The sequence below is a fragment of the Mustelus asterias genome, chromosome 26 (genome assembly GCF_964213995.1).
Source record: "Mustelus asterias chromosome 26, sMusAst1.hap1.1, whole genome shotgun sequence".
In the NCBI taxonomy this organism is placed as follows: domain Eukaryota; kingdom Metazoa; phylum Chordata; class Chondrichthyes; order Carcharhiniformes; family Triakidae; genus Mustelus; species Mustelus asterias.
Window position 1 is genome coordinate 14,089,844 of NC_135826.1, and position 14,207 is coordinate 14,104,050.

At 47.6% G+C, this 14,207-nt stretch overlaps 1 protein-coding gene across 1 annotated transcript in view; it reads left to right on the top strand.

The window, feature by feature from the left end:
• LOC144479463 (receptor-type tyrosine-protein phosphatase delta-like) overlaps nucleotides 1–14,207 on the top strand; it is a 526,436-nt gene that overhangs the window by 450,418 nt on the left and 61,811 nt on the right. The window contains exons 29-30 of the mRNA XM_078198154.1: nucleotides 865–1,040; nucleotides 6,414–6,533. Of these exons, the coding sequence (XP_078054280.1) occupies nucleotides 865–1,040; nucleotides 6,414–6,533 (296 nt within the window). The remainder of the gene's footprint in view (nucleotides 1–864; nucleotides 1,041–6,413; nucleotides 6,534–14,207) is intronic.

A 14,207-nucleotide genomic window follows, 5' to 3' on the forward strand; every position in this document is an offset into this window, starting at 1 on the left:
GGCAATTACAGTACAACTTCAATTATCTGCTAGTCGCTCAGCGTTGCTGGGGTGAGCCACACCAATTTAGGAGCTTCACCAGAGTTCTGCCTTTGAAATTTCTCTCCCTGCCATTTTATTGAAAGTGTTGTTTCACATAGAATGTACAGCACAGAAACAGGCCTTTCAGCCCAACTCGTTTATGCCCCACTGGAGTTTCCCATACCCCCCCTTCATCTCACCTTATCTGCAGGTCCTTCTATCCCTTTCTCCCTTATCCAGCTACCCCTTAAATGCATCTATGCTACTCACCTCAGCTTTGCCTTGTGGCAGTGAGTTAGAATCAAAGAATACCGACAGTGCAGAAGTAACCCATTCAACCCTCGAGCCTGCATGATAACAATCCCACCCAGGCCCTATCCCCGTAACCCCACATACTGACCCTGCTAATCCCCCTGACACTAAGGAGCAATTCAGCATGGCTAACCAATCTAACCTGCACATTTTTAGACTTTGGGAGGAAACCGGAACACCCGGAGGAAACCCACGCAGGCACGGGGAGAATGTGCAGACTCCACACAGACAAGTCACCCAAACCGGGAGTCGAATCTGAGTCCCTGGCACTGTGAGGCAGCAGTGCTAACCACTGTGCCGCCCTGTGTTACCTCTGCACCAGTTAAGCCTCCTTCTCTGAAACATTGAAAGGCATTTGCTAAGCATTTGTTCGATAACTTTTAGAAATTTCCAGATGTCTGGCCTGAATTCGGGCTAGAAGCCCAGGTACCGTTGGATCAGGAGGATGTGCAGCTGAATGTTAGGCAGATTTCGTAGGTATGGTGTGATCCATTATTCCTTTAACACCTTCTCTCTGCTCCTGGCTGACAGGCATCGCGGGCAGTGACTACATTAATGCGAACTACATCGATGGCTACCGAAAGCAGAATGCGTACATCGCCACTCAGGGACCGCTCCCAGAGACTTTTGGGGACTTCTGGAGGATGGTCTGGGAGCAGAGGAGTGCAACCATCGTCATGATGACAAAATTAGAGGAAAAATCTCGGGTAGGATGGATTTTCCTGATTCTCCCAGCACGGTTTAAAATTTTTAAAAATTGTACAAGTAACATTAGAAGTGATTAAAGAAGGATTTGTATTTCAATAGGGCCTTCCATGGTCTCTGGAGATCAGAAAGTGCTTTACGGCCAATGAAGCAGTTTTGAAAGTGTTGTCACCGTTGTAATGTAGGAACTGAGGCAAAAGGCAAATCCTATCCGACTACCCGAATTAGGTTCTTCAATAAAGAAACAGATGCTTGACGAATCGACTTTAGTGGATGTTGTGTCCCTGTTTCTGTCTTCTGTCACTCTGAGTCTCTCTGCGTCCCCCTGTTTGTGTCCCCCTGTTTCTGTCACTCTGAGTCTCTCTGTGTCCCCCGGAATGCATTCCCCTGTTTGCGTCCCCCTGTTTCTGTCACTCTGAGTCTCTCTGTGTCCCCCGGAATGCATTCCCCTGTTTGCGTCCCCCTGTTTCCATCTCCCTGTTTCTGTCACTCTGAGTCTCTCTGCGTCCCCCTGGTTCCGTCTCCGTTTCTGTCACTCTGAGTCTCTCTGCGTCCCCCTGTTTGCATCCCCCTGTTTCCGTCTCCCTTCCGTTTCTAAGCATAAGAAACAGGAGTTGTCGGATAGACCCTTCAGCCCCTCAAGCCATCTAATACAATTATGACTGATCATTTGCCTCAGAGTCACTTTCCTACCCACGCTCATTGATTCTCTGAGATCAGAGTCTGTTTATCCCAGCCTTAGTCAACAGTGAGGCATCCACATAGAATCATAGAAATCATAGAAACCCTACAGTACAGAAAGAGGCCATTCGGCCCATCGAGTCTGCACCAACCTCAATCCCACCCAGGCACTACCCCCACATCCCTACAAATTTACCCACTAATCCCTCTAATCTACGCATCTCAGGACACTAAGGGCAATTTTAGCATGGCCAATCAACCTAACCCGCACATCTTTGGACTGTGGGAGGAAACCGGAGCACCCGGAGGAAACCCACGCAGATACGAGGAGAATATGCAAACTCCACACAGACAGTGACCCGAGCCGGGAATCGAACCCAGGTCCCTGGCGCTGTGAAGCAGCAGTGCTAACCACTGTGCTACCGTGCCGCCCTACTGTGCATCCCTCTGGGCTGGACAATACCAAATCCACAACCATTTGTGTGAAAGGGCAGCACAGTGGCACAGTGGTTAGCACTGCTGCCTCTCAGTGCCAGGGACCCGGGTTTGATTCTGGCCTTGGGTCTCTGTCTGTGTGGAGTTTGCACGTTCTCCCCATGTCTGGGTTTCCTCCGGGTGCTCCGGTTTCCTCCCACAGTCCAAAGATGTGCAAGTTAGGTTGACTGGCCACGGTAAATTGCCCCTTAGTGTCCGAAGATGTGTAGGTTAGGGGAAGTAGCAAGGTACAGGCGAGGGGTTCCGGGGATAGGACTGGGGTTGGGGCTGGGTCTGGGTAACATGCTTTGTCAGAGATTCGGTGTAGACCTAATGAGCTGAATGGCCTCCTTCTGCACTGTAGGGATTCTATGGTTCTGTGGAAATAATTTCTCCTCTTTGTCTGAAATGACTGACCCCTTTCTCCCCGGCATGCATGATTTCAATTATTTTGTACTTGGTACGCATGATTCATGCGTGCTAAATACAAAATAATTGAAATCTTAAAAGAGTTTTAAATTCCGTGCCCAAAGGTTTAAAAGTTTGGTATTTATGGAGAATGGTGAAGTGAACTCTAATGAGATTGGTCAGTGCTCACTGCGTCAGAGTCACGTAATTGGCTGGGAAGAGCCCGACTTGGCCGTGGCATTGCCCCTGTCACCAGCCCTTGTCAATCATCTCGATGTTTGTGATGGTGTCACCGGGATGTATAGAGATGCCCCTGTGTTCCAGACTCCCTGCGCAACTTTCACACACGTTACCAGGTCACAACGCCTCGTCACAGAATGATCACCCAGCACGGCACGGTAGCACAGTGGTTAGCACTGTTGCTTCACAGCTCCAGGGACCTGGGTTCGATTCCCGGCTTGGGTCACTCTCTGTGTGGAGTTTGCACATTCTCCTCGTGTCTGCGTGGGATTCCTCCGGGTGCTCCGGTTTCCTCCCACAGTCCAAAGATGTGCGGGTTAGGTTGATTGGCCATGCTAAAATTGCCCCTTAGTGTCCCGGGATGCGTAGGTTAGAGGGATTAGCGGGTCAATGTGAAGGGATATGGGGATAGGGCCTGGGTGGGATCGTGGTCGGTGCAGACTCGCTGGGCCGAATGGCTTCTTTCTGCACTGTAGGGTTTCTATGATTTCTACCCACAGTGTATTGCAAAAGCAAGGCATTCCTCCTGGAGAGCTTTGAGATGTTTCAGAGCGACGCACTCCAGTTCTGTATAAATGCAAGTTCTGAAAGACTCTGTAAGTGGAACCACACCACTTCATCTGGTCCATGTTGGCTTGATTACTATGGATTTCAGTGCCTGGCCTTGACATAAATAAGGCTTCAATTGACAGACTGACTGCTGGTACATTATCCAGGCTGGAGTTGTTGAAACACAGAGACCCTGCCTGGAGCAATAGCACCCTCTCTCCACTGAAGGCTGCACATGCAGCCAAGCTGCTGAGTGAGCCCACCAGCATTTGCTTTTATCTTGAGTCCTGTCCCTCCAGTGCGGACACCTTGTCCAGTATAAGAGCGACAGGAGCTGCTTGGTACCCCTGTTTCTTCCTGAAGCAGCCCCACAATGTGATGCAACAGCCGCATAATACCAGAAATAAAGGCCAAATGCTGGAACTGCACAGCAGAGCTGCCTGTCTGAAAGAGGAAAAGCAACTTAGTGTTTCACATCAGACCAAGGGTCCCCACTCGAAAGGTTGATCCGTCTTTTCTCTCCACGGATCTTGATGCACCTGCGCTGTGTCTGCGGCGTGTCGGTCTTCATTTCAAATCTCCAGCACTTGGGGGATTTTTTTTTCAATACTTTCATTGAATTGTTAGTCAGATACGGATGAGGAAGACTCATCCACGACTGGGTGGCTCACCATCCAAAACGGACCTCAGAGTCACAGAAAGATGCCATTTAAAGTTTATTTATTAGTGTCGCAAGTCGGCTTACATTAACACTGCAGTGAAGTTACTGTGGAAAATCCCCTAGTCGCGACACTCCAGCTCCTGTTCGGGTACACTGAGAATTTAGCGTGGCCAATGCACCTAACCAGCACATCTTTCGGACTGTGGGAGGAAACCGGACAATCCAGAGGAAACCCATGTGTCTGCACCGGCCCTCCAAGCGAGCATCACGACTTTGTGGCATTTCCCTGCCTTTTTCTCTGTATCCCACAGTATCACAGAACCTGAACTCTATCGGGGCAGCACAGTGGTTAGCACTGCTGTCTCACAGTGCCAGGGACCCGGGTTCAATTCCCAGCTTGGGTCGCTGTCTGTGTGGAGTTTGCACATTTTCCCCGTGTCTGCGTGGGTTTCCTCCGGGTTCTCCGGTTTCCTCCCACAGTCCAAAAGACGTGCTGGTTAGGTGCATTGGCCATGCTAAATTCTCCCTCTGTGTACCCGAACAAGCGCTGGAGTGTGGCGACTAGGGGATTTTCACAGTAACTTCATTGCAGTGTTAATGTAAGCCTACTTGTAACTCGAATAAATAAACTTTAAACTATCCTGCTAATAAGGAAAGGTTTTCGCTTCTTAGCTATTTGCATCAGTCTGGCCTATGTATCACAGTGAAAATAATCTTCCTGCCTAAATTTGCATTTTAGTTGTTTGAACTTGTACATTTTTTTCTTTTATTCTCACAGTGTAACACAAGACAGAACTGAAGTGAAGCTGTCTTATCTAATTTAATTTTATAACACTGACTCTGCTATCCCATGGCAGCACATTACTCTGTGTACTGGGATGTCCACCACTCTGGGCCTGTGCTGGTATCACTGTAACAGTGCCTGTTTCTGCTCTTACGCCAGCCATTGTCTGCTGAAGCCCTCAGTCATGCTTACCTCAACTTCTTTCATCTTTCACGAGATGTGGGTGTCAATGGCTGGACCAGAATCTATTGCCCATCCCTAATTGCCCTTGTGAAGGTGGTAGCGCGTCGCCTTCTCGAACCACTGAAGCCCATGTGGTGTAGGAACATCCACAGTGCTGGTAGGGAGGAAGTTCCAAAATTTTGCCCCAGCAACAGTGAAGAAACGGCAATATATTTCCAATGCAGGATGGTGAGTGGCTTGGAGGGGAATTTACAGGTGGTGGGGTTCCAGGGGTATCTGCTGCCCTTCTTCTAAATGGTGGAGGTTGCCTTGGTGAGATGCTGATCTTTTTAGATGGTACACACCGCTGCCACTGTGCATCTGTGGCGGAGGGAGTGAATGTTAAAGGTGGTGGATGGGGTTCCAATCAAGCAGGTTGCTTTGTCCTGGATGGTACTGAGTTTCTTGAGAGTTGTTGGAGCTGCACTAACCCAGGCAAGGGAGAGTATTACATCACACTCCTAACTTGTACATTGTATATGGACTGGCTTTGGGGAGGCAGGAGATGAGTTACTCGCCACAGGATTCCCAGCCTCTAACCCTTATAGCCACAGTATTTATATGGCTGGTGCAGTTCAGTTCCTGGTCAATGGTGACTCCCCCAGGATGTTGCGAGTGGAGTAGTCAGTAATGGTAATGCCATTGAATGTCAAGGGGAGATGGTTGGGTTCTCTAATGTTTGAGATAGTTATTGCCTGGTGTTTGAGCGATATGAATGTACCCTGCCACTTAGCAGCCCGAGACTCGCTGCATATGGATACGATCTGCTTCAAACTGGCTGTCCATCATTCTCCACTAACTTCAGATCGTGCAAAACTCTGCCGCATGCATCCCACCCCCATACTGAAACCGTGCGCCTGTGCTCCCTGACTGACATCTTCCTGATCCACCACCCCTCAAATTTAAAATCCTCATCCTCATGTTCACATGTACCTTCCAGGCCTCGCCCTCACTATCTCTGTAACCTCCTCTAGCCCGACAACTCTCAAAATTCTGCAATCCTCCAGTCTGATTGTTGCCTGTTCGCACATTCTCCAAATCCGGATTTCTTTACTGCCAACTGCTTGCATCTCTCTGTACAGGTATCTGTGACTAATGCCTGCTTCTGGTGTCTGTAGCCAGTTGCCTCACCCTGCCACCTGCAACTCAGTAAGAAGTCTCACAACACCAGGTTAAAGTCCAACAGGTTTATTTGGTAGCAAATACCATGGTAGCAAATTTGGTAGCAAATAAACCTATTGGACTTTAACCTGGTGTTGTGAGACTTCTTACTGTGTTCACCCCAGTCCAACGCCGGCATCTCCACATCATGACCTGCAACTCCTCCAGTTATTGTTGTCTTGTATCTTTATGCAGGTGAAATGTGACCAATACTGGCCTGGTCGAGGAACAGAGACCTACGGAATGATACAGGTGACCCTGCTGGACACCATCGAGTTGGCCACCTTCTGCGTTCGAAATTTCTGTCTTCACAAGGTAACTACCTTCTCAAATTCAGTTAACTTATTCCAGACCAGCTATGAGACATTGTGAATTGAGGCTGAGAGAAAGTACAAGACTGTGAGGAAAATGAGACGGTGAACAGTTGGGAGAGGTATGTGAACAGTTAAATACTGCCGTTAGATAAGGCAAGCCGAGCATTAGCTTAAAGTTTATTTATTAGTGTCACAAGGAGGCTTACATTAACACTGCAATGAAGTTACTGTGAAAATCCCCTAGTCGCCACACTTTGGCACCTGTTCGGGTACACTGAGGGAGAATTTAGCATGGCCAATGCATCTAATCAGCACGTCTTTCAGACTGTGGGGGGAAACCGGAGCACCCGGAGGAAACCCACGCAGACACGGGGAGAATGTGCAGACTCCACACAGACAGTGACCCAAGCCGGGAATCGAACCCAGGTCCCTGGAGTGTGAGGCAGCAGTGCTAACCACTGTGCCACATAGTGCTATGAATGTATTTAGGTCTGCAGCTCAAGAGGAAATAAGTATAAATTAGTGAAAAGTTCTTGCTGGTGGGAAACAAACCTTTGCTCAAAATTTTGTTGAACATTTTCAATGACCTGTTGGACACAAAAGAATTGATGGGAGTTCAGAATAGTCGAATGGAAGGCTGAGCAAGTTAAATCCATATCACCGTTGTTTTGGAAACATCTCAAATTGCTGGAAGTAACAGATCTTGGATTTCAGATTTTAGGATTTGTTCACCAATGGGGAACATTGCTAAAGAACAAATCTTTCCAAACCGCCTGGCCCACGGAATCTGAAACAGAAGCAATGTCCAGTAAGATAATATGACAGAAAATCAAACTGATTTGCCTTGGCTTTGTGGGCCCATTTTCCAGGGCTACCATGTTCTCAGTCTGGATTCCCTGGGAACCGGAATACTCTGCAAAGACCAAATGGATTTTTTTTCCCACCTGTAACCTTTTATTGTAATGATAGTGAGAGAGGCTGCATGTCATTACTTGCTGCCAGTCAGGAGAATGATTTGTGGTGTGGTATTGCACTGACTTTGATTTGCTTTGATTTATTATTATCACATGTATTAGTATGCAATGAAAAGTATTGTTTCTTGCGCGCTATACAAACAACGCTGTATAGCATGCATGCAAGAAATAATATTCATAGAGAAGGAAAGGAGAGAGTGCAGAATGTAGTGTTACAGTCATAGCTATGGTGTAGAGAGAGATCAACTCAATGCAAGGTAGGTCCATTCAAAAGTCTGATGGCAGCAGGGAAGAATCATAGAATCCCTACACTGCAGAAGGAGGCCATTTGGTCCATCGAGCCCACCTTGCCCCTATCCCCGTAGCCCCACATACCTACCCTGCTAATGCCCCTGATACTAAGGGACAATTTTCCATGGCCAATCAACCTAGCCCACACATCTTTGGACTGGATGAAAGAGGAAACCAGAGCACCCAGAGGAAACCCATCTAGACACAGGGAGAACATGCAAACTCCACACAGACTGTCAGCTGAGGCCGGAATGGAAACAGGGTCCCTGGAGCTGTGAGGCAGCAGTGCTAGCCACTGTGCCGCCCCAGAAGCTGTTTTTGAGTCGATCTGAGTGTCCTCAGACTTTTGTATCTTTTTCCCGACGGAAGAAGGTGGAAGAGAGTATGTCCGAGGTGCGTGGGGTCCTTAATTATGCTGGCTGCTTTTCCAAGGCAGCTGGAAGTGTAGACAGTGTCCATGGGTGGAGATGGGTTTGAGTGATGGACTGGGTTTCTTTCACGACCCTTTGTAGTTTTTTTCAGTCTTGGGCAGAGCAGGAGCCATACCAAGCTGTGATACTTAGCAGTGTAGAGGATCAGAAGGACCTTGGGGTCCGGGTCCATAGGACTCTTAAATCGGCCTCGCAGGTGGAGGATGCGGTCAAGAAGGCGTACGGCGTACTAGCCTTCATTAATCGAGGGATTGAGTTTAGGAGTCGGGAGATAATGCTGCAGCTTTATAGGACCCTGGTTAGACCCCACTTGGAGTACTGCGCGCAGTTCTGGTCACCTCATTACAGGAAAGATGTTGAAGCCATTGAAAGGGTGCAGAGGAGATTTACAAGGATGTTGCCTGGATTGGGGGGCATGCCTTATGAGGATAGGTTGAGGGAGCTTGGTCTCTTCTCCCTGGAGAGACGAAGGATGAGAGGTGACCTGATAGAGGTTTACAAGATGTTGAGAGGTCTGGACAGGGTAGACTCTCAGAGGCTATTTCCAAGGGCTGAAATGGTTGCTACGAGAGGACACAGGTTTAAGGTGCTGGGGGGTAGGTACAGAGGAGATGTCAGGGGTAAGTTTTTCACTCAGAGGGTGGTGGGTGAGTGGAATCGGCTGACGTCGGTGGTGGTGGAGGCAAACTCGTTGGGGTCTTTTAAGAGACTTCTGGATGAGTACATGGGATTTAATGGGATTGAGGGCTATAGATAGGCCTAGAGGTAGGGATATGATCAGCGCAACTTGTGGGCCGAAGGGCCTGTTTGTGCTGTGGCTTTCTATGTTCTATGCTCTATGTTCTATACAACCAGAAAGAATGCTCTCTATGGTGCATCTGTAAAGGTTGGTGAGAGTTGTAGCTGACATGCCAAATTTCCTTAGTCTTCTAAGAAAGTAGAGGCGTTGGGGGGCTTTCTTAACTATAATGTTGTCATGGGGGAACTAGGACAGGTTGTTGGTGATCTGGACACCCAGAAACCTGAAGCTCTCGACCATTTCCACTTCATTCCCATTGATGTAGACAGGGGCATGTTCTCCACTATGCTTCCTGAAGTCGATAACTATCTAACATAGAAACCCTACAGTGCAGAAGGAGGCCATTCGGCCCATCGAGTCTGCACCGACCACAACCCCACCCAAGCCCTACCCCCACATATTTATCCGCTAACTACACATCTCAGGGACAATTTTTAACTTGGCCAATCAACCTTTGGACTGTGGGAGGAAACTGGAGTACCCGGAGGAAACCCACGCAGACACGAGGAGAATGTGCAAACTCCACACAGACAGTGACCTGAGCCGGGAATCGAACCCAGGACCCTGGAGCTGTGAAGCAGCAGTGCTACCACTGTGCTACCGTGCCGCCCTTCGTTTTATTGACATTGAGGGAGAGATTATTGTTGTCACACCAGTTCAGTAGATTATCTCATTCCTGTACTCCGTCTCATCATTATTTGAGATCCAAACCACAACGGTGGTAAAATCAAGTTGGAGGGCCAAAGAAACAGAATGGAAAAGATCACATTTGCTTTTAGTTCTTAATTATTCAGCGCCACATTCTTCATCAAGATGGATTTTCTTTGTACATGTTTAGCTGTTGATCATTCAGGGCAGCACGGTGGTTAGCACTGCTGCCTCACAGTGCCAGACACCCGGGTTTGATTCCCAGCTTGGGTCACTGTCTCTGTGGAGTTTGCACATTCTCCCCGTGTCTGCATGGGTTTCCTTCGGGTGCTCCGGTTTCCCCCCACACTCCGAAAGGCGTGCTGGTTAGGTGCATTGGCCGTGCTAAATTCTCCCTCGAACAGGTGTACCCGAACGGGCGCCGGAGTGTGGCGACTTGGGGATGTTCACAGTAACTTCATTGCCGTGATAATGTAAGCCTACTTGTGACACCAATAAAATAAATAAACTTAAAAACATAAGCAGTGAGCTATTACTTAGTGGGAAAATGACAGGCCAAAGTAGGAACATCGTCAAGGACGAAAACAGTCAGAGAAGAAGGTAAATAAAATAGTGGTGCGCTTACAAACTTGAGTGTTATAAGCCTGTAGGTAGCTGAAGGAAGCAAAGATGGAGGATGCGTAAAGAGTTTGATGATCATGGAGGCTATGGATGGAAACAACAGGACTACATGACACAACAGATGCAAGTGCCATGTAATCATTTACACTCACCTGAGGGGGCAGACAGGATGTCATCTGAAAGATAGTAAAACGCTCCTTCAGTATATTGGAATGTCAACCTATGACCTTCGGATTCAGAGACAAAGGCCAGGATTTTCCAGTCCTGCAGTGAGAGGGATTGGAAAATCCCAGCCAAAGGAACTGCCTATGAGTCAAAGCTGAGACAATAGTAGACAACTGCAGTATGGATGTTTGATGCGTGTAAGCTGGTAGTTAAGAATGGTCGGCTATGTGTTGCTGAGAATCAGTTGGTATCATCAGTAAAACTGAATCCATTGTCTCAGTCCTGCTCCAAACCCCATTTCCTGTCACTCTCCCTGGCAACAGTCTGAGATTAAGCCAGTCTCTTTGTAACCTTGGTGTCACATGTGATCCTGAGGTGAGCTTCTGAACTCATGTTCAAGCCATTTCTAAGACCGCCCCATTTCGATCTCCGTAACGTCACCCTGCTCTCAACTCATCAGCTGCTGAGATCTTCATTCATGCCTTTTGTTACCTCTAGACTTGACTCCTGATTAGTCTCCCACATTTTGCCCTCCATCAATTGAGGTCATCTGAAGCTTTGCTGCCTGTGTTTGAACTCGCAGCAAGTCCCATTCCCCATCCACCCCTGTGCTCATTAACCTATGTTGGCTCCCAGTCAAGCAACATCTAGAGTTAAAATTCTCAGTTTTTCTTAAATCTTCCCATGGCCTCACCAGTCCCTATCGCTGTAATCTCCTCCAGCCACACAACACTCTGGGATATCAGTGCCCCTTTAATTCTGGCCTCTTGGACATTCCCAATTATAGTTGCTGCGCCATTGGTGGCCGTATTTGCAGCTCTGGGCCCCAACTCTGGAATTCCCTTCCGACATCTCTCTGCCTCTCTACTTGCTTTCCTCCTTTAAGACGTTCCTTAAAAACAAGTGTTTCGACCGAGCTTTTGGTCATCTGACCTAATATCGCCAGTGTTTTATAATGCTCCTGTGAAGCACTATGGGATGTTTCATTACGTGAAAGGTGCTATATAAATATACGTTTTTGTTGGTATCTGAGAGTGGGACAAGCTCTATATTGATGATGGGGAAACGGGTATCTGAGTGGCAGAGACTGTGAGTGATGAGGAAACGGGTATCTGAGTTGCAGAGACTGTGAGTGATGGGGAAACGGGTATCTGAGTGGCAGAGACTGTGAGTGATGGGGAAACGGGTATCAGAGTGGCAGAGACTGTGAGTGATGGGGAAACGGGTATCAGAGTGGCAGAGACTGTGAGTGATGGGGAAACGGGTATCAGAGTGGCAGAGACTGTGAGTGATGGGGAAACGGGTATCTGAGTGGCAGAGACTGTGAGTGATGGGGAAACGGGTATCTGAGTGGCAGAGACTGTGAGTGATGAGGAAACGGGTATCTGAGTGGCAGAGACTGTGAGTGATGGGGAAACGGGTATCAGAGTGGCAGAGACTGTGAGTGATGGGGAAACGGGTATCTGAGTGGCAGAGACTGTGAGTGATGGGGAAACGGGTATCTGAGTTGCAGAGACTGTTAGTGATGGGGAAATAGGTATCTGAGTGGCAGAGACTGAGAGTGAGGGGAAACGGGTATCTGAGTGGCAGAGACTGAGGGATGGGGAAACGGGTATCTGAGTGGCAGAGACTGTGAGTGATGAGGAAACGGGTATCAGAGTGGCAGAGACTGTGAGTGATGGGGAAACGGGTATCTGAGTGGCAGAGACTGTGAGTGAGGGGAAACGGGTATCTGAGTGGCAGAGACTGAGGGATGGGGAAACGGGTATCTGAGTGGCAGAGACTGAGGGATGGGGAAACGGGTATCTGAGTGGCAGAGACTGTGAGTGATGGGGAAACGGGTATCTGAGTGGCAGAGACTGTGAGTGATGGGGAAACGGGTATCTGAGTGGCAGAGACTGTGAGTGAGGGGAAACGGGTATCTGAGTGGCAGAGACTGAGGGATGGGGAAACGGGTATCTGAGTGGCAGAGACTGTACGGGTGATGTAAGCTATTGTCTGTAAATATGATGAACACTGAACTCCATGAAAGTCCTTCCGACTGACCAAACTTCACATTCTTGAGCTCCAGAGAGTTTAATCATACCTGATAAACAGCATTAATCTCCAATTTGGTTACCACAGAGATCCACTTAATTACCTACAACCGTGGGGATTCTGGCATGTAACAGCCTACAGATGGAAAATGTGAATCATTTCAGGAAGGCTTTAGGAGGCTAAGGACAAAAATGTTTCAAATATCATGTTCAAGTGCACATTTATAATGTATTAATAAGAGTTGATCACAGGAGGGCTTTCAAATAGGCCTTTACTTAAGTAATTTTATCTCCTGCTAATGCAGCACTTTTGCACTGTTTTTATCCTGCTCTTCAAGGTGTTGCTGCTGGGAATATCTTTCCACTGTTTGCCTGCGTCACGTTGCTGCAGATTGGCTACAGGGTAAACTCCCTCCGAGCAAACTCATTTCCATCCCATTACCGCGGCACGGTGCCATAGTGGTTAGCGCTGCTGCCTCACAGAGCCAGGGACCCAGGTTCGATTCCCAGCTTGGGTCACTGTCTGTACGGAGTCTGCACATTCTCCCTGTGTTTGCGTGGGTTACCTCCAGATGCTCCGATTTCCTCCTATAGTCTGAAAGACGTGCTGATTAGGTGTGTTGGCCATACTAAATTTTCCCTCAGTGTACCCGAACAGGCGTTGGAGTGTGGCGACTCGGGGATTTTCACAGCAACTTCATTGCAGTGTTAATGTAAGACTGCTTGTGATGAATAAATGAACTATAAATTTTAACTCTGACATGAACATGAGAAATAGAAACAGGAATAGGCCTCACAGCCCCTTGCACCTTCTCCACTATTCAAGAAGATCATGACTGAACTAATTTATTCTACTTTTCTGCCCAATCCCAATATCCCTTAATGCTTTAGTCCTCTTCATTTCCTTGCTAGTTTATGCTATATTTATTTTCCCACTTTTATCAATTTCTTGGTCTTTGGTGATCCGATCCTCAGGTTTACCCCTTTTGCCAGATTAATAAACTTTTTGATTGTGTCTTTAATTTCTCTCGTTAGCCATTGTTGGATCACTTTTTGAATGGAGTATCTATTCCCCAAGGGAATCATTATTCATTGAGAATTATGATTAATACTTTCAAGTGTTCACTCTTGCTTATTGACCATCCTATCTTTTAATCTAATTTTCCAATTACCTCAGCCAACTTGCCTTTTGAACCTCAATAATTGGCTTTGTTTCAATTTAAGTTCAATACCTTTGTTTTGGACCCAACCACATCGCTCTCTCACATTTTATGATCTCTCTTCCCATGATCATTCTGTACCATAAGGTTACAGTTTAACCTTAGAATCATAGAATCATAGAATCCTACAGTGCAGAAAGAGGCCATTCGGCCCATCGAGTCTGCACCGACTACAATCCCACCCAGGCCCTACCCCCATATGTTTTACCCGCTAATCCCTCTAACCTACGCATCTCAGGACACTAAGGGGCAATTTTAGCATGGCCAATCCACCCTCAGGATTACCAATGACCCTGACCACTGGATTTTCATTCACTAGACTAGCCATTTCTTGTATCACAGGATCATGGAAATCCCTAAAGTGCAGAAGGAGGCCATTTGGCCCATTGAGTCTGCACCAACTCTCCAACAGAGCATCCCACCCAGGCCCTATTTACATAGCCCCATGTATTTACCCCACTAATCGCCATAACCTGCACATCTTAAGACA